General features: G+C 49.1%; 2 protein-coding genes across 2 annotated transcripts in view; both read right to left on the reverse strand.

Moving 5' to 3' along the window:
- ZNRF4 (zinc and ring finger 4) overlaps nucleotides 1–11,094 on the reverse strand; it is a 12,283-nt gene extending 1,189 nt beyond the window's left edge. The window contains exons 1-2 of the mRNA XM_010828457.1: nucleotides 11,073–11,094; nucleotides 1–312 (exon numbers count right to left, since the gene is read on the reverse strand). The exon at nucleotides 1–312 is cut by the window's left edge and continues 21 nt beyond it. Coding sequence (XP_010826759.1) covers nucleotides 1–312; nucleotides 11,073–11,094 — 334 coding nt within the window. The remainder of the gene's footprint in view (nucleotides 313–11,072) is intronic.
- Nucleotides 1–27,900, reverse strand: part of PTPRS (protein tyrosine phosphatase, receptor type, S) — a 261,020-nt gene that overhangs the window by 213,409 nt on the left and 19,711 nt on the right. The gene's annotated exons all lie outside the window — the stretch shown is intronic.

Consider the following 27,900-nt stretch of genomic DNA (forward strand, 5'->3'; position numbering starts at 1 on the left):
TGGAGCTAGGTCCCACTGGGGACTGCCAATGGGAGGCCTCTGGGCATCTCCAGGGCCTCCCAGGGGACCCGTGGCCGGGGAGGGAATGGAGGTGAACTTGAAAAGGTGGCTCAGAGGCAGCTGAGCAGAGCAGCGGGGACCCTGGTGGCCCTACAGCCAGGCTCACATTCTGTCCTTGAAGGCTGGTCCCAGGAGGAGATAACCTACCCAGGCGGCCTTCCTGGCAGATGACACTGAGACCAGGAGCCCCCAGGGTTCTAGATGCCCCCAGGCTCTGTGACATCGTCCTGTTACATCCAGTCCCTCCACCCCCTGCCAAGACAGAATTCCTGGGGCTCTGACCTGGGCGCTGGGCAACCTTGGAAAAAACTTCTAGAAGTCTCAGCACATCCCTAGCTCCTGGACCTTGTAAGGGTAAAGCTCAGGGGTGCCACAGAGTGGTTTGCCAGCCCATGCTCCCCACCATGGCATGGATCCAGCCTTCTCACTGACATTCTGCCATCATCATCTCCCCAAGCCTCCTAGAGACCCACTGAAGAAGGGAGTCAATGTTCACCCATTTCGAGATTCCCAGGGAACTTAGACTTGTTCAGGGCACCCTCTGCCCATGAGGTTTTAAAGCCCAAATCCCAGACCTCCTCCCTCCCTCACTCCCCCTTGCTCACTCTGCTCCAGACACACAGATCTCCTTGATGTTCTTCCGTGAACACACCCAGCACAATCCTGCCCCAGGGCCTTTGCACAGTCTGTGCCTCAGTCTGAAAGATCCTATCTCCCCATGGCCGGCTTTTTCTTACCCTTCAGGTTTCAGTTCTTATGTCCTCAGAGTCTAACTGACTTGATGGGAGGGATGGGAAAAGTGCAATGTCAGGGCTGGGCTAGCAGGAGCGGGTGGCCCAAGTCCCCATCACTTGGGAGACCAGCCGTCCCCAACCGTTTTGACACCAGGGACCTGTTTCCAGGGGCTTCCCAGGTGGTGCCTGTGGTAAAGAATCTGCTCACCAGTCACATGGGTTCAATCCCTGGGTAGGGAAGATTCCCGGGGTAGGACATGGCAATCCACTCCAGTCTTCCTGCCTGAAGAATCCCACGGACAGAGGAGCCTGGTGGGCTATAGTCCATGGGGTCACAGAGTCAGACACAACTGACTACACCACAGCCATAGACACCCGTTTCATGGAGACAAGTTTTCTGTGCACTGGGGATGGGGGGATGGTTTCAGGATGATTCGAGTGCATTACACTTATTGTGCACTTGATTTTTATTATGATTACATCAGCTCCACCTCGGATCATCAGGCATTAGGTCCCGGAGACCACCTGAACCAGCTTTATTCTCTCAGCTTAGATCTTCCTCTCTATCCGGGTCTCCAACTGTCCCTCATCCAGAGCGCTGGCCATCAGCGTCATGTCCCCTCCCAACTCTTTATCCCAGATCTCCCACCGTGAGTCTGTCACCTGGCTGGGCAATCTACTCAAGCCCTGAATCATTGCTCTGTCATTAACAAGCTTATGCGAGACCAGGTAAGTCACTGAAGCTCTCTGGGCTCTAGCGTCCAGATCTTTCAGATGGGTGTAACAATGAGCAACGTGCCTCGTAGGGTCCGTGGTGAGAAAATTAAATGAGATGATGCCTGATTGACGTTCACCATGTGTGTGTTAGTTGCTCAGTCGTGTCCAGTCATGACCCCATGGACTGCACCCCGCCAGGCTCCTCTGTCCATGGGATTTCCCAGGCAAGAATACTGGAGTGGGTTGCCATTCCCTTCTCCAGGGGATCTTCCTGACCCAGGGATCAAACCCAGGTCTCCTGCGTTGCAGGTAGATTCTTTACCATTTGAGCCACCAGGGAAGCCCCTAGGGTCTGAATTTTTCATTCTCCCATAGCAGACTTGCCTCCAGTTCACAACACTTTCAGCACATCACCACATGGCCGTCAAGCATATTTCTAAAGTTTAATCCTCTGGTCTCTCCCATGCTCTAAACTCCCACTACCCTCTTGAAATCCAAGTTCCTTTCTGTGTCTGACACAGCTCTCCATGGTCAAGTCCCTGCCGGTCTCCAAAACCTCAATAATTTTATTTTTAAAAATTTTACTGTTTTTGGCTGCGCTGGGTCTTCATTGCTTTGCACGGGCTTTCTCTAGTTGTGGTGAGCAAGGGCTACTGTTTGCTGTGCTGGACACACTTCTCATTGCAGTGGCTTCTCTTGTTGCAGAGCATGGGCTCAATGTGGGTGGTCTCCACTGTGGCACATGGGCTCTAGAGCACAGGTTCAATAGTTGTGGCACACGGGCTTAGCTGCTCTGAGGCACGTGGGATCTTCCTAAACCAGGAATTGAACCCGTGTCCCCTGCATTGGCAGACATATTCTTATCCAACTGCACCACCAGGGAAGCCCCTCAAATGCTCTTCAATGCTGCGAATGCATCATGATTTACTAACCTCTAGAACTTTGCAAATGCTGTTTGTTTCCTCTGCCGGGAACAGAATTCTCTCTCCTCAACCACATTTCACCAGGCTGGCTACTTAATTCTTTACATTGTCTCTGTTGGTTTAATACTTCCCAGAGCAGCCCTCAGCCAATGATAGAGAAGAGACACAGGAGTCAAACAGACCAAAGACCATGTGACAACAGAGGGAGAGATTTCAGTGATGTGACTACTAGCCAAGGAATGTCGAGGGTAGCCAGCAACCACCAGACACTAGGAGGGAGGTGGGAAACAGATTCTCCCTCTGAGCCAGCAGGAAGGAACGGACCCTGCTGATACCTTGATTTTGGACTTCCAGCCTCCACAACTGTGAGGGAGCCCCTGGTCATGGCGGGTGTAGAAATGAAAGCACAGTTGGAACCCTTGTCCCTAGGGCCCACGTCTGGGTGAGGTCAACCAGACACAAGGTGTCAGCACATTGAGACCGAAGGGCGAGGAAGGATGAAGTTGGAGTTGAGGGGGTGGAGAACAACATGCTGGGAATGCAAAGGGCATGTGCAAAGGGCCTGCGGTGAGAGTGAGTAAGGGAGTGAGAGTTGAATGGTTGGATATGGCAAGCCGTCAGAGTGGCTAAGAAGAGGGTCTTATTGAAGGATGGGAGAGAGATGGGAAAGAGCAGGACTCGACCCAAACCTTGAATGTCGCTGACTTTAAAATTTACACAGAGACTGATGAGAAGCCTTAGAAAAAATCAGAATAGAGGCAGGACATGGTCAGATCATATTTCTTATTTCTGCTCTCTGTATTTCTGCACTGTTTGAATCTTCTTACGACAGGAGTGAATTCACGTATGACTCCTGAAAGAAAGATTTGTGTTTCTGAAAGAACCCTCTGGTTGTTGGATGCAGGGTGGGTGGGAGAGACAAGGAGAGGTGGAGAAGCCACGGAGGCAGCGGGAGAACCAGGGGAGGGACTGGCGAATGGGACAGAGAGAGGATAACAGGGGGTTATATCCCTGAATGAGTGGGCAGGAAGGTCAAAGGGGAGGTGTCCTTGAATGGAGCTGGTCATGGGGGTGAGGGACATCACTCTCCAACAATGCCTTCCCCTGGGGCTTACTTGGAGCAAGTTTTGTTTGGTGCTACTGTCTTTAATCTCTTTCTGGCAATGGCTAATTTTCCTAAGATACAGGTCCTTGGTTCCATGGGCACTTTTTTCTTTTTTACTTTCTGACCACGCCATGTGGCATGTGGGACCCCAGCTCTCCAACCAGGAATTGAACTTGAGTACCTCTGCATCACAAGGGCAGAGTCTTAATGACTGAATTACCAGGGAAGTTCCTTCCCTTCCCCATTGACATTTTGAGGCATCATTTTGTTTTCTGTATCTTTACTTCTTGTGGGTCCCTTCCCTTTGAGGCAAGTGATACAGGTTTTTTGTTTATGACTCGACAATCTTCTTAAGGAAAGATAAAATGTCGATATTTAAGGAGTATTTGGTAAACAAAGGAACAGGCGCATGATAGGGAAAAGTTCAAGCCAGAGATCTCCAAAGATGGGCAGTTAATAAACAGAGTTTTTTAGGGCTGCCGTAACAAGTACAGTAAGTCCCCTACATACAAACCTTTGAGCTGCTACATTTCAAAGACGCAAACGGGTGTTTGCAGGTCCAATCACATAGTTTAGCTCACCTGTCTGGTGTACACTGTCATGTGAGAGCATCCTCTATAAGTCGTTGCACTTTTGTGTACTTTACAGTAGAGAGTAGAGAGTACAGCATCTTTATTTCATGCCCAGGATGTCTGGAAGCTTCCCTGGTGGCTTAGTTGGTTAAGAATCTGCCCACAATATGGGAGACCCAGGTTGGATCCCTGGGTGGGGAAGATGATCTCGAGAAGGAAATGGCAACCCACTCCAGTATTCTTGCCTGGAGAATTCCCTGGACAGAGGAGTTGGTGGGCTGTAGTCCATGGGATCACAGAGAGTCAGACACGACTGAGTAACTAACACTTTGACTTTCTGGATGTCTGCAAGCAAGTGTAAAAGCAGTAGTGATGTAGCTGGTACCGCTAAGAAGTGCCAAGTGATAACGATGGAAACAAAAGTGAAAATAATTGAGGGAGTGGAGCAACAAGAGGAAGCAGCAGCTGAAGAACCGAAGGGATTCGCGGCGCAGGAGATGGTAAGGGGTTTTCTTTATTTCAGGAGGCTCTGTTCATTTTTGGAAGCACAGGACCAAGTGCAGAACAGTACACAGAAGCTGCAACAGCCATTCAGGTTGCAATCCAGCAGCTGCCGTGTCATCTATGATGAAGAAAGAAAAAAAAAAAAAAAAGAGCTACTACCAAGACATCGCTGGATTGTTTTTTTCAGGAGGGTAGATAGAGTTGAATCCACAAGGAACCAGAAGCTGTGCCATCAACGTCAGGCGTGAGTGACGCTGCAACCTGCCCCTCCATCTCCTATCGCTGACGATCCTTCCGCTCTCCCATCTCCCACCTTCTCTAGCTCCTCCAGTCAGTAACTCTTCTTGCCTCTTCACTCGATGCCTGCCCCTGCGTGCCACCCATTGATTGTACTGTGCTACTGTACTTTCAAGGTACTGGACTGTAAGATTAAAAGTGTTTTCTTTATTTTTGGTGTTTGTTCGTTTATGTATTATTTGTGTAAACCGTATTACAATACTACATAGCTGATTGTATTAGTGAAGTACCTAGGCTAACTTGGGCTTCCCTGGTGGCTCAGACAGTGAAGAATCCACCCGCAATGCAGCAGACCCAGGTTGATCCCTGGGTCAGGAAGATTCCCTGGAGAAGGAAATGGCAACCTACTCCAGTATTCTTGCCTGGAGAATTCCCTGGACAGAGGAGCCTGGTGGGCTATACAGTCTATGGGGTTGCAAAGGGTCGGACATGACTGAGTGACTGACACTTTAGGCTAACTTTATTGGACTTATGAGTTCATTGGACTTATGAATGGGCTCTTGGAATGGAACTCATTTGTATGTAGAGGACATATCAAATCAATGGGAGAAATGCTAGAATGGTTGGGTGAATGTTTAAGGAGAAGCAGAATGGTTATACACTGCCAAAGACCTCTCTTAAGATATTTACAAATTTGAAAGGTAAGAAGGTAATTTTCTGGGGAAGAGGGGAGTCACATGTCCTGACCATGTGATCATGACATCACTGCCGATGAGACCCAGCAACTTCTGGAGTCTCCTGATATCCTACACCAAGGAGGATGCAACATCAGCCCCCTGGGGGATTCTGGGGAGAAACACACAATCCCAGTCCAACCATGAGCTGACATCAGACAGACCCAAGTTGAGAGACCCTATGCAAAATCCTGGCCAGTGTTCTTCACAAATTTCGAGGTCGTGGAAGACATGGAAAGACTGAGGAACTATTCTGGCATGAAGGATGCTAGGCAATGTGATGATGAGATGAAATGAGTGACTCTGGCTGGTGTCCTGGACCAGGAAGGGGACACTCCCAGAAAAAACTACTGAAATTCAAATGAGGTCTGTAGGTCTGTTTATGATATTCTGCCTGTACTAATTCCTGGTTTTGATCATCCTACCAGGCAATATATCACGTTAACAGGAGGGGAAGCTGGGTGGAGAAAATGTAGGAACTCTCTGCTTCCTGCCGGATGCAGGGAACACCAGTTCTACCCCTTGTCCGGAGAGATCCCACGTGCCACAATTGGAGAAAGCCCACGGGTGACAACGAAGACCCCGCACAGCCAAAAATAAATAAATAAAAATAATAAAATAAAATTATTCTGAAACAAAACATTTTTTAAAAAGAGGCTTAAGGCACTAAGAAGTAGGAGGAGAGGAAGGAGGAGGAAGGAAGAGAGGGGGAGGCAGAACAGTAGGTAGTCCTGAGACAAGGTTTGGGATGCAAGCAGGAAGCCCCAGGAGGAGTCAGGGAGAATGAGAGGGGTGGGAGGGAGCCTGTCCAGGGTGCATTCGCGATAAGGTGGCTGTGGTGGGCAGAGCGGGCTCAGTCCCACTGGGGCCTCTGCAGAGCATGAACTGCAAAGTTGCGTAGCACGAGGGACGAGGGAGCTGGGATATGTACACTCCCGCTCCTGCCGACCATTGGCTGGGGGCTGCTGGAGGGGATGGCATGAACTCTTGAGACACTCCTCGCCTGCCATGAGCAAAGCAGGCTCAGGCAGAGCATCTGGGCTGGGATGCCAGCCAGCAGTGCAGAGAAAATGGTGAGGACCCAGGGTATCTGGGCAGGCCACTAACAGCTGATGGACCTTCAGTCCTGCACTGACTGATATGGCAGCTACCAGCAACCTGGGCTTATTTCAATGCATTAAAATGAGACATTTAAAAATTAACATTAAAATATTAAAAACATAAAAAAACATTAAAAATTTCCTTCCTCACGCATACATGCCACATTTCAACTGTTCTGTAGCCACCTGTGAGTGACCATGTTTGGTGACACAGGTCTGGAACATTCCATCGGTCACAGAAAGTTCTATTGGACAGCCCTGCATTGGAGGATTTTAAGTGAGAGAGTGGCATAACCGATTGCTGCTGCTGCTGCTGCTGCTGCTGCTAAGTCGCTTCAGTCGTGTCCTACTCTGTGCGACCCCATAGACGGCAGCCCACCAGGCTCCTGAGTCCCTGGGATTCTCCAGGCAAGAACACTAGAGTGGGTTGCCATTTCCTTCTCCAATGCATGAAAGTGAGGAACTAGCAAATCCCTTTGGTTGCTGAGGGAAAACAGCTGGTTGGGAGTAAGAGTGGAAGCCAGGAGCCCAGGAAAGAGGCAAGAACAGTCATGCAGGCTGGAGGTAATGGAGGCTTGGACTGGTGCAGTAGCAGTAGGGGAAGTAGCTGCCTGGAAGTGGCATCTCCAGTGAGTCCTGACTGTTTGGATGTAAGTGAAGAGAGAGAAGGAAGGACAGGTGAGATCTGTCTCAGATGTGAGCGGCAGGGGGAGATGGGGTCCCAGAAGGGAAAGTCAGTTCAAGTGCAAATGCTGAGCTTTGTCTTGGTGCCCCTGGGTCTGAGGGGTCAGGCAGGGCCAGGGGTTTGTGTGGGGGTAGGTGGAGAGTGGGGGGCATCCAGTTGGCAGCTGGACTCTAACGGTAGAAGCCTGGGTACACACAGGAATCTGGGCCCTCAGGCCATCCTGGCCACCAGCCCAGCTGGCAACCGCTGGGCCATGATCTAACTTGTCAGGCGGAAGCCCAGCCCCGTCCCCAGGCTCGAAGGCACAGCTTGCCTAAATGCTAACAAGTTTTGCCTCCAAATGGTGGCGGGTATGCGCGTGTGTATGTATGTGTGTGTTTAATTCTGGAATGAATTTAATTCTAATTCCACCGACTTTGGGGATGGGAAACAGCTGTCTTAATGAGTTAAACAGTGGGTTTAAAATAGCGAGCATCTGTTCGCCGTCTGAGCTAGCACCCGCCAAGCCTCCTCCAAGGCTCTGGGGCTCACAGTCTGGGGGGCTCTGGGGATGGTACAGGACATGGGGTTAGCAGGTCCAAGAAGCAATTTTAAAGTTAGCCCTGCCACAAGGCAAGTTATCTACTCCTGGGACTTCTGTGCTTCATCTGTAAAAAGCAGGGGCTGTTTGGGATGTCCCCAGGGGTCCAGTGGTTAAGAACCCATGCTCCCATCTGCAGGGGATGTGGGTTCAATCCCTGGCCAGGGAACTAAGACCCCACATGCCTTGAGGTGCTGCTAAAGAATACGTACATAAATGTTTTAAAAGTTGGAGCTGTTTATCCACCATGCTGAGCCGTACCTTGTGCTAAGACCAACCAGGCACACAGCTGAGGGTGGCTCAGGCCAGTCCTGTGGGGGCAGCAGACCACAGGTGCACACCCCCGGAGTGCAGAGGCCTCCTGGACCTGAGGCCCAAGACTCTCTGGGCCTCAATTTCCTCATCTATAAATGGAAATAACAACATTACCCAATGCAGAGAGTTCTTTAAAAGTTTAGATGAATTAAGAGTTTCCCTCGTGGTTCCATGGTAAAGAATCTGCCTGCCAGTGCAGGAGACTCAGGTTTGATCCCTGATTCAGGAAGACCTCACATGCCACAGACCAACTAAGCCCAAGCACCACAACTACTGAGCCTGTGCTGTAGAGCCTGGGAGCGACAATGACTGAGCCCATTACCGTAACTACTGGAGCCCACACACCCTAGAGCCCGTGCTCCACAATAAAAGAAGCCACCGCAACAAGAAACCCACGCACCACAACTAAAGTAGCCCCCATTCACCACAACTAGAGAAAAGCCTGAGCAGCAACAAAGACCCAGCACAGCCCCAAAATAAAGTTTAGATGATTCATGACACATGGAGTGTGTGCTCAGAATCAGGTGACAGCAAGCATTATGTAACTGTGTAAAAAGTTTTCTAAGTAAATTAATGTATTGTAGAAATTCAAAGAAGAAAAAGAACTAGAGAGAGGAAATCACAGGGTGATACATACCACAGAGGGGACTGGGTGGAGCTGGTTTAGACAGGGAAGTCAGGGAGGGCTTCCTGGAGGAGATGACTTTTTCCTGTTTTGGCTGTTCTGGGTCTTTGTTATGCTGTGGGGTGCTCACTGTGGTCCATGGGCTTCTCTAGTTGCAGTAAGTGGGATCCATGCTCCCAGACTAGGGATCAAATCCAGGCCCCCTGCACTGGGAGTGTGGAGTTTTAACCATAGAGCACCAGGGAAGTCCTGAGGAGGTGACTTTTGAGCTGAGACCTGAAGGAAGAGGAGGAACTGCCCATGGGTAAGTCAAGCATGGAGCATTCCAGGCAGAGGCAATGGCAGATGCAAAGGCCCTGTGGCAGGACCATGTGTGGGTATTCCACAAGCAGCAAGAAGGCTGGCACAGCGGGAAGAGGAATAGGGTCAGAATTGGAATGGACCTGTGGGCTGCATTTCGGAATTTAAGCTTTATCCTGAAGGCGCTGGGGAGCCACTGGGGCTTCCAACTCAGGAAGGAGTGAGATATTTTGCAACCAGAATCACGACTCTCGTTTCAGCTTCTGTTTGCATTTATTAAGCACCTACTGGACACCTGGCCCTCAAGCAGAATCAGAGCTGCTCACAGCCAAGATGCGAAAGACAGAGACACTAAGACGCCACACGCGTTTATCCCAGTTTGGCAGAATGTAGCCCATGGGTGACATGCCTGACACAGACAGCCTGGGTTCGAGTCCCAGCTCTGCCACTCCCCAGCCACACAGGCTGTCCTCAACCTCCCCTTCTTGGGACTGAGTTGTCTCCCAGATGTAAATATATGCTCCACCCCCAGCTTTGCATGTCCTGTCATCACATTTCCAAAATTCAAACTAACTTCTTAAAATGTGAAATATACACCTCCCCTGCATGTGTGCTAAGTAGCCTGAGTTGTGTCCGACTCTTTGCAACCACTTGGACTGTAGCCCGCCAGGTTCCTCCATCCATGGGATTCTCCAGGCAAGAACACTGGAGGGGGTTGCTGTGTCCTCCTTCAGGGGATCTTCCCCACCCAGGGATTGACAGGTGGGTACTTTACCATTAGCAACACCTGGGAAGCCCCTAGTGATCCAGCAATTCCACACCTAGGGATTTGCTCAGAAGCAAGATTGAGAGCAACCTCAAACTGGAAACCACCAAACTGTCCATCAACAGGCAAGTGGATAAGCAAATCATGGTCCATGTGAACCAAAGAACATTCCTCAGCCGTGCAGAGAAACGAAGCACTGAGACAAGCAAAGACAGGGAAGCCAGAAAGAAGAATGCTACCCACAAACTACAAACTAAAGCAGGGTGAACCAAATCAGATTGGTGATTGCTTAAAAAGGGGCGGGGCTAGAGGTGGGGAAGAGAGGGAGTAGGGAGAAGTTACAAAGGGACCCAAGAGAAACTCTGGGGGTGATGTGCACCTGCCTGAAAACACATCCCACTCACATCTCAAGTGTTTGTATTTTACTGTATGGAAGCTATACCTCATGCGTAAGTAAGAAAGCTATGGTGTTTCGAGTAGTTATGTATGGATGTGAGAGTTGGACCATAAAGAAGGCTGAGCACCGAAGAATTGATGCTTTTGAACTATGGGGCTGGAGAAGACTCTTGAGAGTCCTTAGAACAGCAAGGAGATCAAACCAGTCAATCCTAAAGGAAATCAACCCTAGATAGTCATTGGAACGACTGATGCTGACGCGGAAGCTCCAATACATTGGCCACCTGATGTGAAGAGCCGAGTCATTGGAAAAGACCCCGATGCTGGGAAAGATTGAGGGCAGGAGGAGAAAGGAACAACAGAGGATGAGGTGGGTGGATGGCATCACCGACTCAATGGACACGAGTTTTGAGCAAGCTCCGGGATATGGTGAAGGACAGGGAAGCCTGGTGTGCTGCAGTGCATGGGGTCACAAAGAGTTGGACACGACTGAGCAACTGAACAACAGCAACAAACCATAAAGCTATAAAGACGAATGAAATAACCAACAAAAACCAAAAAAAAAAAAAAAAGGGCAAGCACTTGGCCCGGAGTACAAGGGACACCAGCCAGGCTGGAAACTTCCTGGGTGCTATAATGGGGGAGGGGGAGTTTAGGAGAAGTTTCCTGAGGCCACAGTCCAGGGCCACAAGCTTACCCCAGATCCCCATCCTCCCTACCCTCGACCTCCACAGCCTCCATCTCGGGAAAGGAGCCTTGCCAGCCCGCACTTCACCCAGGCCCCGGAAAATAATTTCTTAACGTTTTGCTCTCCGCCAACGAGACACAAGATTAATTACAGCCATAAACACACTGGGAGCCCCCTAAATATTTCATAGATGTGTGCGTGCACGCACACACACGCAGTCCTCTTGTTCTTTTATGTTTTGTTTTTAAAGGAGGCTGCCAGGGGACACATGGGGGAGTTTGCCCTCCCCTCCCCCTCACCTTCCATCCCCTCATGTCCTCTCCTGTCTTTCTTCATTCCTTCCCCTGCTGGAGGGGTCTCAAGGAGATCGGGAGATTTTGCTCTGGGTTAAGTGGAGGAATGCATTTCCCTGGCTGCCTCCTTGCGAGGTGGCAGCTGTGTCAGGAAGATGTAGGGGGTGGCAATGGGTCTGGGCATGACCTTACACTTGGGAGGAGGGGAACTGGAGGCCCCTGTGTCATTACGGAAAGCGGCCATGAGTGCCCTCCCCCTTCCAAAAGGATCGATCAACACTCATTTATTCATTCAACAGATGTTTCTCAGGGCTGGAGAGTGTGGCAGTTTAGAACACAGACTTGAGATCAGAGAGATCTGGCCCAATTCAGCCTTGACAATTTCTTGGCTGTGTGATCTGGGGTGACTGTCTTCACCTCTCTGAGTCCCAGTTTCCCATTTGCAAGACAGAGAAAATAATAGTATCCTATATCATAGGGTTTCTTCAAAGTTTAAGTTAGATCTAAAATCCTGATAATGTTCTCACTGTGGGGCCAGGTATACAGTAGGTGCTCAATCAGTTTAGCTATCATGAGGAGGCTATATTACTGTCTGTTGAGCTCTGGGCTCTGTCCTGGGAGCTGGGGATGGAGCATCAAAGGAGACCAATGGTTACCACCCACCTCATGCTCAGAATTTACTCCTTTTTTCAGCCCTGCACTTTACATATGAAGGCTCAAAGCCATGAAATGGTTTGGTTAGGGACTCCATGCAGGGTATAACTGAAGGAACTCAGAAACGCCCCCAGTGACCTCAAGATCTCTTTTTTTGTTGAAACTGAAACACAGAGAAGGGCAAGGAGGGTTCCCATTCCTTCAAGTCTGAGCACAGCCCTGGCTCTCAAGAGGGAGCCCAGGTAAGTTCCTATCACGTCCCTGCCCATCTTTGGCACTGCAGCATCAGGAGCTGCCTGCTTGCAATTTACCAAATGTGACAGTATCTTGGCTCCAGTGGTCTAGTCTGAGCCAAGACAGACCCAGGACAGACCCAGACCCCGCCCTCTCAGGGCTCATGTCTAGCGGGGAGAATGAGCAACAAGCAAGAAACACTATAAATAATTGTGTGGTGTGTTGGGAAATCAATGCTATGAAGAGAACAAAGAAGCAGGGAGAAGGTATAGTGTGTCAGGGTTGGAGGAGGGTGAAGTTACAAGGGGCTCACTGAAGAGCTGGTATCAGAGCTGACACTTGAGGGAGGTGAGGGACAGAGCCACGCTGGGTCTGGGGAACAGCATTCTAGGCAGAGGACACAGTCCATGCAAAGGCCCTGGGGCAGGACTGTACCTGGTGTGTTGGAAGAACAGTAAGGAAGCACCTGTGTCTGGAGCGGAGTGAGCCAGGGGAGGGCAGGGAGGGACAGGAGCAGGTGAAGCAGGGCCTTGTGGGGCACTGGGAGGACTTGAGTTTTTACCCCAAGGAGGTGGGACCCTGGAGGACCAAGGGTGGAGGAGGGGAGGAGCCTGATGGGTGCTCACGGGCACCCTCTGGCGGCTGAGGGGAGGACAAACAGAGGTGAGAATGGAAACTGAAGGACTTTGAAAGAAAAGTTATGACCAACCTAGGCAGCATATTAAAAAGCAGAGACATTACTTTGCCAACAAAGGTCTGTCTAGTCAAGGCTATGGTTGTCCCAGTAGTCATGTATGGATGTGAGAGTTGGACTATAAAGAAAGCTGAGTGCCAAAGAATTGATGCTTTTGAACTGTGGTGTTGGAGAAGACTCTTGAGAGTCTCTTGGACTGCAAGGAGATCCAACCAGTCCATCCTAAAGGAAATCAGTCCTGAATATTCATTGGAAGGACTGATGTTGAAGCTGAAATTCCAATACTTTGGCCATCTGATGCGAAGAACTGACTCATTTGAAAAGACCCTGATGCTGGGAAAGATTGAAGGTGGGAGGAGAAGGGGATGACAGAGGATGAGATGATTGGATGGCATCACTGACTCAATGGACACGAATTTGAGTAAACTCCAGGAGTTGGTGATGGACAGGGAGGCCTGGGGTGCTGCAGTCCATGGGGTCGCAAAGATTTGGACACGACTGAGAGACTGAACCAACTGAACTGAAAAGGTGAGGGGAGGGAGTAGGGTGGGGGAACTGAGATTTAGCCCAGGTGGCTTGGGAATGCATCTCTGAAGAGGTGAACTTTGAGTTCTAAGTGAGTGAGAAAATCTAGGGTTAGAAAGAGCATTCCAGGAAGAGACCACAGCCAGTGCAAAGGCTCTGAGGCAGGAACAAATGTGATCTGTGTGACGAACATAATGGAGATGGAGTGAGATGGGGGGAGGGATCTGGAAGGAGGATAAGATTCTGGACCAGGCAGAGCCCTGTGAGCTCCAGGGAGTTTCTGTTCTATTCTAAGGCAATGGGGATCCATGCCTTTGAGAAGGCAAAGGGCAGGAAAGGATGTATAAGGTGGGAGACAGAATAATATGTCCACAAAGATGTCCTCATCTTAATGTAACCCATGAACGTGGTCCCTTACATAGTGTGGTGGGGTGAACAGTGTCCTCCCCAAATTCATGTCCACCCAGAACCCCAGAATGTCACCTTATTTGGAAATCACCTTTCAGCAGATGTAATTAGTTAAGGATGAATGAAATCATCCTGCATCTATGGTGAACCCTAAATTCAATGACTGTTACCCATATAAAAAAGAATAGAGACTCAGCCATTAAAAAGAATGCCATTTGCAGCTACATAGATGGACCGAGGGATGATCATACTAAGTGAGTCAGAGGAAGAAAAATATCATATGATATTACCTCTGTGCAGAATCTAAAATAATAATACAAACTTATTTACAAAGCAGAAATAGACTTAGAGAACAAACATGATTACCGGGGGGGAAAGGAGAGGGACAGGGACAGACTGGGAGTTTAGGATTGACATGTATGCACTGCTTTATTAAAATAGATAACCAACAAGGACCTACTGTATAGCACACAGAACTCTCCTCAATACTCTGCAATAACCAAAATAGGAAAATAATTTGAAAAAGAATAGATACATGTATGGAGAAGGCAATGGCACCCCACTCCAGTACTCTTGCCTGGAGAATCTCATGGCCAGAGGAGCCTGGTAGGCTGCAGTCCACGGGGTCGCTAAGAGTCGGACATGACTGAGCAACTTCCCTTTCACTTTTCACTTTCATGCATTGGAGAAGGAAATGGTAACCCGCTCCAGTGTTCTTGCCTGGAGAATCCCAGGGACGGGGGAACCTGGTGGGTTGCCGTCTATGGGGTGGCACAGAGTCGGACACAACTGAAGCGACTTAGCAGCAGCAGCAGCAGCAGATACATGTATATATGTATCATTGAATCACTTTGTTGTACAGCTGAAACTAACACAAAATTGTGAAACTAACACTCACTATGTGAGTGCTCATGTGTGCACGGGTATCATTGAATCACTTTGTTGTACAGCTGAAACTAACACAAAATTGTGAAACTAACACTCACTATGTGAGTGCTCATGTGTGCACGGGTGCTCAGTCACTTCGGTCATGACTCTTTGTGACCCCATGAACTGTAGCCCGCCAGGCTCCTCTGTTCATGGAATTCTCCAGGCAAGAATACTGGAATGGGTTGCCATGCTCTCCTCCAGGGGATCTTCCTGACCCCAGGAATTGAACCCATATCTCCTGCATCTCCTGCATTGCAGGCAGGTTCTTTACCCACTGAGCCACCTGGGAAACCCCTTAATCAACTATACTCAAATGTAAAATAACAATTAATAAAACAAAAACAAAAAAAGAAGAGAGCATAGAGACCCAGACAGAAGACAGCCACGCGAAGATGGGAGACAGAGACTGGAAGAATGTTCCATCAAGGAACACCTTGTGTATTTTATGTGTACTTCACTACAGTAAAAATATTTTTATATTTAAGAATCAACACTATGTTGGGGGGTACTGTGTTTTCTTTTGGGGTGATGAAAATGTTTGGAACTAGAGAGAGGGGATACAATACTGGCAATATGTTAAACGCTGCCAGATTGGTTACTTTTGTGATATAAATTTCACTTCAGTTTTAAAAAGGAAGAATAAAACAAAATAAAATAAAACCCCTTGCTTTGGGTGCCCTCCCTGATGACTTTCTGATGCAGATGCTTCCAGAGCTTTCTCTGCCTGTGTCATAGTCCTGCAGCTTGTGTCCCCAACATCAGTCCACAGCTGCTCACATAGTTGATCTCATCCTTTTTCACGGCTGTATAATCTCCCCTTATCCAAGAAGCAGGAGTCATCCACCCCTGTGGTGGGCTTCTGGCAGTTTCCAGTCATCTGCCCTTCAATGCCAAAGTGAAGGTGAGTGGACATCGCTCTCTGTCACTTTGGAATGGGGGCAGAGACTGTTTGTTTTTGTTGTGGTGGTGGTAGGTTTTTTCCTTTTTCTGGTCATACCACATGCCTTGTGAGATCTTAGTTTCCCCACCAGGGATCAAACCCACAGTGGAAGCTCAGAGTCTTAACCACTGGACCGCCAGGGAAGTGCCAGAGTTTGGCTTATTTTGAATTTCACTGGACACCGCCCACCCTTCCCTCTGTTTCCAGGCTGTTTGTTCCTTATCCTTCTGCCCTCAAGCCAGAGTGGGTGGCCAGGGCTCTCTTCCTTGGCCTCCATGCCTCCACTCTGCTCCCCTCCAACCATTTCCTAGAGGGATCTATTTACACATAAAGGGAACCACAACCCTCTCCTGCTCAACATCCTCCCAGGGCTCCCTCAGTTCAGTTCAGTTGCTCAGTTGTGTCTGACTCTTTGCAACCCCATGGACTGCAGCACTTCAGGCCTCCCTGTCTATCACCAACTCCCAAAGTTTACTCAAATTCATGTCCATTGAGTCGGTGATGCCATCCAACCATCTCATCCTCTGTTGTCCCCTTCTTCTCCCTCCCTCAATCTTTCCCAGCATCAGGGTCTTTACAAATGAGTCAGTTCTTCACATCATGTAGCCAAAGTATTGGAGTTTCAGCTTCAGCATCAGTCCTTCCAACGAATATTCAGGACTGATTTCCTTTAGGATGGACTGGTTGGATCTCCTTGCAGTTCAAGGGTCTCTCAAGAATCTTCTCCAAAACCACAGTTCAAAAGCATCAATTCTTTGGTGCTCAGCTTTCTTCACAGTCCAACTCTCACAACCATACACAACCACTGGAAAAACTATACCTTTGACTAGACGGACCTTTGTTGGCAAAGTAATGGCAAAGCTTTTTAATATGCTGTCTAGGTTGGTCATAGCTTTTCTTCCAAGGAGCAACTGTTTTATAATTTCAAGGCTGCAGTCACCAACTGCAGTGATTCTGGAGCCCAAAATATAAAGTCTCTCACTGTTTCCATTGTTTCCCCATCTATTTGCCATGAAGTGATGGGAACAGATGCCATCATGATCTTAGTTTTCTGAATGTTGAGCTTTAAGCCAGCTTTTTCATTCTCCTTTCACTTTCATCAAGAGGCTCTTTAGTTCGTCTTCGTTTTCTGCCATAAGTGTGGTGTCATCTGCATATCTGAGGTTATTGATATTTCTCCCGGCAATCTTGATTCCAGCTTGTGCTTCATCCAGCCCAGCGTTTCTCATGATCTACTCTGCATATAAGTTAAATAAGCAGGGTGACAATATACAGCCTTGATGTACATTTCCGGATTTGGAACTGCTTATGGCACCCCACTCCGGTACTCCTGCCTGGAGAATCCCGTGGACGGAGGAGCCTGGAAGGCTGCGGTCTATGGGGTCGCTGAGGGTCGGACATGACTGAGCGACTTTACTTTCACTTTTCACTTTCATGCACTGGAGAAGGAAATGGCAACCCACTCCAGTGATCTTGCCTGGAGAATCCCAGGGACGGGGGAGCCTGGTGGGCTGCCGTCTATGGGGTCACACAGAGTCGGACACGACTGAAGCGACTTAGCAGCAGCAGTAGCAGCGCCCCTTGAATAAAATGCAGTCCTCCTCACCGTCAGTCCTCCCCGCAGCAGCCAGAGGGTGCCCTTGAGCACCTGTCAGACCCCACCCCTCCAATCTTGGCCCTCCGGGGTCCAACCTCTCCCCGGGTAAAAAGCCCAAGTCTTCCCAGTAACCCACAAGGCTCTGCACCACCTGCCTGGTCCCTCACTGCCCTCCGCTCCTCCCTCTGGACCACTCTACTCCACACAGGCTCCTCGCTGTTCCTCCAGCACGGCAGGCCGGGTCCTGCCCCAGGGCCTTTGCCCGTGCCAGCACCTCTCTGCCTGGAGGGCTCCTCCCATTCACCCCCTTCTCCAGGCAAACTCCTGATTTTTCAAATCATAGCTCTAGCCTCATTTCCTTCTTCCAGACTCACTGAGTGGGGAGAGAGAGGTGAGGGGTCTGGGGGAGAAAATGGGACTCTCCAGGGGAGAAAGCAGGCAGAGATGGGAGAGGAGTGGGTGAGGAGCCAGGCTTGGAGAAGGTGAGTTAGAGGCTGAAAAGGATGCTGGGGTGGGAGCTGGGGCAGCTGGTTTCCCTTTCGTGGAGCCCCCACTTTCCCACCAAGGCACTGGCTCTTACACATCAACACTCGCCAGAGACGCGGGAAATATTTTCTCTCTGCTGACACTTTTGGCAAAATACAAATCCTCCAGTTTTTTTCCGTGCAAAAAACATGTCCATCAAAACCGTCCCCGCAGTGCCTGCAGGAGAGAGAGACCGCTGGATTTGGTCCGGGGACTGCGGAAAGGGTTCAGGGAGAGAAATATGCAGCGGGCCTCATCATCTCTCTCTGCAGCCAGAGGGCGACATAAAAGCAGTGAGAACAGAAGTCAAATAGTCCCTCCGCCCCCGCCCCCCTCCCCCATTTGCTGAGTGCTTGGTCAGGGCTGAAAGCTCAACTATCTGTAGTTGCTCCATGGGTCTTCATAATGCCACAGCTGTTAGCTCCACTTTTCAGATGAGAAAGCTGAGCCAGAGAGGGGAATACACCTCCCCAAGGTCACACAGCAGAGCCAGGATTTGAATGCATAGGCCACTCTACTGCTCAGGGATGCCTAGAAGAGCTCCTTCCCAGAAGGCAGAAGGGAAGAAAGCAACAGAGACCAAAGGATCAGCATATGCAAAGGTTTCAAAGCAGGTTTCATTCAACAGCTCCAGCTGTAGCCAGCAGCCCTGAGCTAAATCAGCCTGTGACTGTGAGGAGCCTAGAGGGAGGTGTACAAGTTGGGTCCCTCAGCCACAGTGGTGATGAGGACAGAGTGTTCCTGGTGTCCCCTAACTGGCTGGTCACATCTTCCTTGACTGCCTGCATTCCCTTTGTTGCATCCTAGTCCCCACAAACCCCTAAATCAGGGGTGAGTGTGAGAGCAGCAGCTGTGCATCCCTAAGCAAGTTGCTTAACCTCTCTGTGCAAGTTTCCCTGTTGGTTAAAATAGACATAAAAAATAATCCCTAACTCCAAATTAAAACTGTGACTGTCCCCCAAACACTTGGCACACAGTAGGTGCTTATAAATGTGGAATATATTTAGGTAAGTGGTTTCTGACCAATGACTAGGGTCGGAGAGGACATCTTCCTCCCTCCCACCCACCCGCCCACCCACTTCAGGGAAAGGTGCGCCCTCTAGAAAGACAGCAGGAAGGAGGCTTTGGTCCCGGAATCCCATCCCAGCTGCCGCCTGTTCCCGCGGAGAGGGACTGACTTTTCTAGAATGTTGCCCCTCCTCCCTGTTTCCATCCGGAGCCAGCACTGCCGCATAAATCCCGCTTTACGGCTGTTATTGACGGGGAGCGGGGAGAGCAGCCCTAGCAAGGCCCAATTAATTTTCCCGTCTGGCATCTGTGCCGGGTGAATTTCTGAGCTCCTGGAGGGAGGAGGGCAGAGCCAGCTGGGGATGGGCCAGGCTGAGGACAAGGTCGTGGGCAGGCCAGGGTGTTCTAGATTCTCCCCACCCCAAGGGGCACTGTTCAGAGAGCTCCAGATTCTGGGTCCCAGGCTTTGGTCTGGAAGGCAGGATAGGTGGTCGTTGTTCAGTCACTGTTGTGTCTGACTCTTTTGCGACTCCATGGACTGCAGCCTGCCAGGCTGCCCTGTCCTCCACTATCTCCTGGAGTTTGCTCAAGTTCATGTCCACTGAGTTGGTGATGCCATCCAACCGTCTCATTCCTCTGCCACCCTCAACCCTGAATATTCATTGGAAGGACTGATGCTAATAAAGCTGAAGCTCCAATCCTTTGGCCGCCTGATGTGAAGAGCCAGCTCACTGGAAAAGACCCTGATGCTGGGAAAGACTGAAGGCCAAGGAGAAGCGGTAGGAGTTCTCTCTAAATTCAGAGTAAATGCTGCAATTTTTAACTAGAATGAAAATGAGGGCTTCACCCAAGAGACCCTTGAGCAAAAACTCACAAGAGGTGAAAGGAGTCATGTAGGTTTCTGTTGAGACATCTTGCCAGCAGAGACCATAGCTGGTACTAATGTCCTGGGGCAGGACCATGCCTGGTGTCTTGAAGGAACAGCCAGGAGGCCCAAGTAAGCAAGGAGAGCTGAGTAAGCAAGGAGAGAAGGAGCTGAGGGCAGGGAGGGGACGGGGCAGGTGGGGCTTGTGGGCCCTGGGTGAGGATTGGGCTTTTACCCACAAGGAGGTGGGAGCCGTGGAGGGCTGTGGGCAGAGGAGGGGCGGAGCCTGACTCTGGTGCTCACAGGCGCCCTCTGGCTGCTGTGTGGGGAACAGTTGGGGATCTACAGTGAAAAACAAAGCTCAATTGTTAACTTCTGCCTGTCCTGCACCCCAGGCTGTGAGCGGGAGGCCTCCCTGCTCTTTAAAAGGAAAATCAGGGGACTTCCTGGGGCTTCCTGGGGCTTCCTAGATGGCTCAGAGGTAAAGAATCCGTCTGTCAATGTAGGAGACGTAGGTTCAATCCCTGGGTCTGGAATGACCCCCTGGAGTAGGAAATGGCAACCAGCTCCAGTATTCCTGCCTGAAAAATTCCATGAACAGAGAAGCCTGGTGGGCTATGGTCCATGGGGAGGTCCCAAAGAATCTCACACGACTGAGCAGGAAACTAAGATCCTTCATGTCATGATGTGTGGCCAAAATAAATATATTTTTTTTTTTTTTAGAAAAAGGAAAATGAGTATATGTAAGAAGGTATTAAAGCACTGTTACTCAAACTTTCTGTGATGATAGAAATGGTCTGTACTGTCGTGTCTGACGTGGGAACCACCAAGGTTTGGTGTGGCTTCTGAGCAGCTAAGGTGTGCACTGAGATGTGTTCAAGTGCAACTGTGGGACTACATTTTAAGTATCTAAATTTACTTTAAAATTGTGGTAAAATACACACAAAAATTTACCATTTTAGCCACTTTTAAGTGCAGGGTTCAGTGGCATTAAGTACATTTACATCACCATGTGAACATCCCTGTCATCCATCTCCTGGACTTCCTCATCTTCCCAGACTGAAACTCTGTCCCCGTGAAACACCGAAACTCCACCCCTCCCCCAGCCCCTGCCCCCACCATCTATCTCCTGTTTCTATGGGTCTGGCTTCTTCCTCTAGGTCCTCACATTAGTGGAATTGTCACTGACTTATTTGAGCATTATGGCCTCAAGTTTCACCCATGTTGTAGCAGGTGTCAGAATCTTTTTTTTTTCTTTTCTAACTTTTACAATGTTGTGTTAGTTTCTGCCATACATCAACTCAAATCAGCCATAATTATACATATATGCCCTCTCTCTTGAGCCTCCCTCCCCTCTCCCCATCCCACCCTTCTAGGTCATCACTGAATGCCAGCCTGGGCTCCCTGTGTTATACAACAGCTTCTCACCAGCTATCCATCTTACACATGAGAGTGTATATACGTTGGTGCTGCTTCCTCCATTCACTCTTTTTAAGGTAGAATAACAGTCCATTGTATGGATGGACCACAAGTTGTGTATCCATTCATTTGCTGATGGACACTGGGGCTGTGCCCTAATGCTGCTGTCAACATGGACGTACAAGTATCTCTTTGAAATTAAAATTTGAAAGTAAAATTTTAATTTTAAAATTAAAATTGAAAGTAAAATTTACATCAAATTTTACTTTATTTTGATTAATTTAAATAGCCATGGGTAACTAGTGGCTACTGTTTTAGACCAGTGTGACTCTAAAAGGATTCCAAAACGACTTTAAGAGAATGAATTTTCTCTCTCTTCAGTGTCATTCAATACCCTGTCTGAGCCAACAAACGATGATTTATAATCCACCCATACTTATTATGATCCCACACTACAACCTCTTGTCCAAAGTGGGACACAGCCCAACAGCTCTGGAAATAGCAGAAGAGCCGATGCCCAGGATGCAGTTTCCTAGGCCTACTGCCTTCTCTGCCCCAGGGGCAGGTGGCCTGGACCCCACAGTTCTAGGGATGGTGGGCATTATGTCCTTAGCCACCCTTTCTGGCTGTTGCTACCCAGTCAGCCCTGCCTGCAAGAGCCCCAGTGCAGCCACACACCACCCTATGACCCTGAACCTCATTAGAGTGGTACTCACAGAGGCTGGATGGTGAATATAGAGTTCCCTGGATATTACATGATATGCAGAAGAGCCCTGCAGGAAATGCCTAAGTGAAAGTGTATCAGTCAGCTATTGCTATGTAACAAAGTACCCACAAACATAGCAGCTTCAAAGAACATAACTACTATCTCACAGTTCCTCTGAGTCAGGAACCCAGGCACGACTTAGCTGCAATTTTGGTGTCCCTGGGTCAACAGTTCACCAAAGGCTCATTTGGGGGAAAGATCAGCTTCTAAGCTCCTGCAGTTGTTGGCAGGACTCATTTCCTCATGGCTGTAAGCTTGAGGTCCCTGACTCCTTGCTGACTGTCAGCTGGATGTCACTCTCAGCTTTTAGAGGCCACCCACAGTTCCTTGCCACATGACCCCATTCATAGACTATACTCAAAATGTCTGTTTGCCAGGAAGAGAAAAAAAGAGTGGCAAGTCTGCTAGCAGGAAAAAAATCTTAAATAAGAAGCATAATCACTGAAGTGACATCCTGTCACCTCTGCCGCACTCTATCACTTAGAAACAGATCACAATACCTACCCACACACAAAGGGAGGGGGCCACACAAAGGTATGGGTGTCAGGAGGCAGAAACCATGAGAACCAGATTAGGGTCTGTCTGCCATAGGAAGCAAGAGAAGCTGCAATGGCTCTGGGCCCTGAGGGGTTTCTGGGAGAGAAAGAAGGATAGAAGAAGGAGCTGAAGGTAAGAGAAGATTGTGAATTGGGAGAAAAACATTACATTCCACACACATTTTTGGTGTCCCTTTTTTGCCCAGTCTTGTATGCAAAAAACACACAGCCTTGAGATCTCTTAGAGCAGTACCAATGCTCCCAGCTTGGTGTCATATGTGCTGTGAAGGGTGAGAGGGACACATAGGACTCTGGAGGAGCCCAGAGAAGGTCCCTGATCCATGATGGGAGGGTCATCAAAGGTTTCTTGGAGGAGACAGTCTCAGTGCTAGCCCCCAAGGATGAGACAGAGGCAATGGGTGAGTTTGGAGAGTGTATTCTGGGAGCAGAGACCAGCATGAAGAAAGGTCTGGAAGCCTGAAAGAGAGCAGAGTATCACCATCATGGAAAGAGGTGGATGGATGAGCCATCACTTTGCCTCTAAGGGAGGTAATGCCAAACCCATTGTATAGATAGGGAGACTGAGGCTCAGAGAGGTGAAATTGCTGTCTCTAGGTCACAAGACTGGGAAGAGGAGCAGTCTCATTTGTCAAATGGTTATTCGAGGTCCTTCTGTGCTATCACACCCCATCTCTGAGATCCCCTTTAGAACCTCCAGATTAAAAACAATAACAATAGTACCAGCATTTATTGAGCACTTTCCTATGTGCTAAATACTACTGTAAATGTTCTATATACGTCAAGAGTCAGCCTGGGGTCAAATAGTGACCCAACACCTGTTTTGCAGGTTTTTAAATGGTTGGGGAAAAAAATAAAAGGATAATATTTTGAGACACACAAAAATGACATGAAATTCAAATTTCAGTGTCTATAAATAAAGTTTTATTGGCACACAGCCACTCCATTCATTTACAAGTCATCTATGGTTGCTTTGAATAACAATGGCAGAGTGGATTATATGGCCCACAGAGCTGAAAACGTTGACCTTCCGGCCCTTTACAGTAAAAGTTCCTGCTGTTCATATATTAAGTCCTGGTAACAGCCCTATGAGCTAGATACTATTGCCTTCCTGTTTACACAGATAGGAAAACTAAGGCACACGGGGCCAAGGGGCTTGCCTAAGGTCACAGTGGATGAGTGGCCAAGCAGGGATTTGAACCCAAGTCTGTTAGATTTCCTGTACAGTGCTCTCAGCTCTGCACCAAACCTAGCCATGCCCTCTAACTCAGCTCTTGACACTTGGGGATTGGAAGTATCTGGTTCTAGCTCTTTCTGTCCCCAGTCTGGGGAGGGGGTGGCAATCAGCAAGCACCCAGGGCAAGCCTCCTGATTCCACCCACCAGTTGGGACTATCCAACGCGTGCTAAGTCACCCCAGTCATGTCTGACTCTTTGCAACCCCGTGGACTGTAGCCCACCAGGTTCCTCTGTCCATAGAATTCTCTAGGCAAGAATGTTGGAGTGGGTTTCCATAGAATTCTCTAGGCAAGAATATTGGAGTAGGTTTCCATGCCTTCCTCCAGGGGATCTTCCTGACTATCCAGAAAGACAGCCAATTCAGAGCAAATCAATTAAACAAACTCCATGCTGGCTGCTGCCCTGTTTTTCTGACCTCAGCCAAAAGGCTCACATTCTGGCCTCGGCTGACCCAGGCAGAGCTCAGAAGGAGCTGCAGGGTCAGGAATCCGTACACAGAACTCTGACCCGGTCCCCCAGGGGCTGTGATATGGGATTGTGTAATCTGATCCCCCTCCCAGGAAGGTAGGGAGAGGGGACTGCACGAACAAACACTGGGAAAGGATACCCTGTGAAAGGAGAGTCTGTTCTGTAGATGATGAGCTTCTCAGTGTGACTGAGAGTGTGAGGGGAGCAGAGGGAGAAGAAGGCTATAATTTGCTCATTTGACCTGTCAATCAAGTGATGAAGGTTGCTGTTTCTTTGTCGCATGCTATTTGAGAGATCTGACACCTGAAAAAGGAGTGTCATAATGCAGGCTCTTCCTGCTGGGCTGAAACCTGGAACAATATGAAGTGAGACATCTTACTGCAGACTTCTTGTTAGGCCCTCTATGCAGAGCCTGAGAACAGAGCAATGCAAAGAAAGCAGAACAGAGGCAGAAATGAGCTGCTGGATTCAGCCACACCTGAAGCTCATATCCACCTGGTCTTTCCACGTATGACCAGGGCATTTATTTATGTATATGGCTTATGCATCGTAACTAATAATGCTCTCATTAAATATTACCTGATCTCCACCTTCTGGATGATGGAAAATTAGATTATTATTCAGCAAATTCCAACTGATCCCTAAATTCTGCAGGAATATACTTTCCTGACCCACTGATAGTGTGTTGAATCTGAGCCGAGGGACTAAGAAGGACTGCATGCTTCAGCACACCCTCTTGTGCTACTGCATTTAGCCATGACATAAGTATGTCGTGCTAAGTTGTGCTGTGCTGTGCTCAGTCGTGCCTGACTCTGTGGCTCCTTGGACTGTAGCCTGCCAGGCTCCTCTGTCCATGGACTTCCCAGGCAAGGATACTGGAGTGGGCTGCCGTTTCCTACTCCAGGAGAACGTGTCTTGAGTAGTCATTAATCCAAAGAAGATAAACACATGGACCAGATCTGGATACAGTTCACAGATTAGTACTGAGCCCAGCTGACCTACAGAAATGCAAATAAGAAATAAATGCTTGCTGCTGTACGTCAAAGAAATTCTGTGGATGTTTGTCACGCAGCAACAGCTGACTGTTACATGAGCACATGGTAGGATTGCACTTCCGGGCTTCTCTGGTTGTTGGATAGGGTGGGGCTATATGACAAGTTCTGGCAGACAGACCTGTGACCTGTGTCACTTTCAGGCCAGGGCATTTGTTGCTAGTAAGGGACCCTCCAGAGTTCTCTTTCTCTCTGACAGAGGCTAACAATATTCCACACAGTGGCTGCTCCATCAGCCTGCATTCTTGAGTCAGGCGACATGAGGCAGGCCCCCGGCCCAAAAAAACCACGGTGAACATACAACGTGAGTGAAGACTAAATCTTGGATGTCATTGACCTCTGAGACCTAGGGGCTGTTTGTTACTGCAGCAAAACCAAGCTTGCTCTAATACAATAAGAATGGAAGGGTTTTTTTTGATAGTTTGGGCAGAAAGAGGTGATGCAGATTCTAGATAAAAGGAAAGACTCCAGGTAATGATGACCAAGACTTTCCTATGGTCCAGGTACTATAGTCAGCACTTTTCTGGAGTGATTTCATTTAACCCACTTACTGAGGACTTCCCTGGTGGTCCAGTGGTTAGGACTTAACCTCCCAATGCAGGGGTTGCAGGTTTGATCCCTGATTGGGGAGCTAAGATTCCACATGCCTTGAGGCCAAGACACCAAAACATAAAACAGGAAATACTGTAACAAATTCAATCAAGACTTTAAAAATGGTCCACATTAAAAAAAAAAATCTAAAAAAGAGAAAAACTCACATACCTGGGCTACTAGGTAAGAACTGATACTGTTTCTGTTTTACAGACTAACACACTAGACTCAGGCAGGAACATCACTTGCTTAAGGTCACCCAACCAGGACAAGGTGGAACCAGAATTGGCCCCTAAACCCATCTGATTCAAGTGCCTGTTTCTAGAATCTGGCTCCCTCCAGGGCACGATGCTCTGAGCCTCTACAGCTATGTGGTTCATCATCTCCATCAAGGAGACTTAAAGCCCTGAGAGAAGCCGTGTGTCCACAGGCCCTGAAGTTGCTCCAATTTCAACAAACCAACAAAACCCAGTACTTCCACAGGGCAGCCTCCTGGAGCCACCACCCAATGCTTTCAGCTTCTTCCACAGTCTCACCATGGTCATACCCCAGATACCTGTGGCTCTGTCTTCAGTGAGACGCTAAATGTGGTTGGCTCTCTTCCAAGCATGTTGTAAGCACGTGATACAGAGCCAGCCACAGAAGGCTTGGATGCTTCCACGGCACCAACAATGCGATGTGAGTGGCAGTGTTTCTCGGCTCATGTTGATGTCTTGGGAAAGCACCGTCTTTCATTTCTTCCCTCCATAGCTTTCCTCACCTTCAAACACCCCCTGCCGTGTACTTATTGAATCCCATGGACTCTGAGATGCCATAAAGAGAAAACCCACTCTTGTTTTATATCCCGCTAAGGATGAAAACAGCCCTGCCGATGAAATCATGGCACAGGGGGTAGGAGAAGACACATCCGGATTTCAGAGAAGTTAAAAACAGGAAAATTGAGCATGTTAGACTCAGTGAAATGTGATGAGTTCATTGTTTGGTGACTGTCTCTTCTGCTAGACCCAGGAGGCAGGAAGTTGTTAGTAATGGACAGTGTTGAGCTTCTGGCGCTTAAAACAGGGCCTGGTACCCAGAAGGTGCTCGATAAACATTGGTTGAGTGGATAAATGAGTGGATGACTTGGTTGATAAGATGCTGAGGAGTTTTCAAGCACCCTCTAGTTTTATCCTCACCATGAAGCCATCACCAATCTCTGCATTTTATGGAGGAGAAACCAAAGGCCCATAAAGGGATGACGACTTGTCTAAGTCATGTGGTGAGATTCACCTTCCAGCCCCGAGGCCAGACTCCAGCCCCTGCCCACTGATTCCCCATCAGAGCATCCAGGCCAGCCCAGGGCCAACTTCACCCCAACATCTTTCCCCAGAACCTGTTTTGTTAAAACCTAATCATGCCTGCCCGACGAAAAGTCGACATCGAAATTACTGCCGAGCCCTTGACTCGGGGTAATTAAGAGCGTTTTGGGACGCCTTGCTTGATTAAAAGCAGATCATCCGTTCAGAATGAAAATTCAGAAGGCAAATTGCTTTTGTTGCTGCCACGATGCTATTTTAAACCCACGCGGCGCGCGAGCTAATAACGGCCCGTCACTCGTCACTCGGGCTGTCGGCCTGTGCTGGACCCATCTGCATGGTTCCTGACGGCTGTTTACAGTCATCACCCACCCCACGCCCTCACCGATCCTGGCACCCGAGCCTGGAGGGACTGTGTCTGAGCATCAGACCTAGTGGGATCTGGGCCACCCTTGACGTCACCCAGAAACCTGCCCCCGACTCAGGGGCACTCCTAGGTTTGCCCGGTCCCCCACCCCACCCCCATCCACACTGGCCACCACAAGCCTAACCCTCTCCTGCCTGGATCCCAGCTTCTGCTCCTCCCTGGCTCCCTACCTCCCATCCACACGCCCCACAAAGGGCTCCTAAAATCTGATCCAGCTCCTCACTCTCCATCTTCACCCCACTAGCCTCCCCAGACTCTTCTAATCTCAGCTCAGAAGTCACCTCGAACTTCAGGCTGCCAGCTCAGGGACCTTCTCTGGCTCTTTCAGCTGCCTGCACACCCCTCCATCAGAGCACGCATCACCCGGGTGGTAACT

Source organism: Bison bison, unplaced genomic scaffold (assembly GCF_000754665.1).
Source record: "Bison bison bison isolate TAMUID 2011002044 unplaced genomic scaffold, Bison_UMD1.0 scf7180017864492, whole genome shotgun sequence".
Lineage (NCBI taxonomy): Eukaryota > Metazoa > Chordata > Mammalia > Artiodactyla > Bovidae > Bison > Bison bison.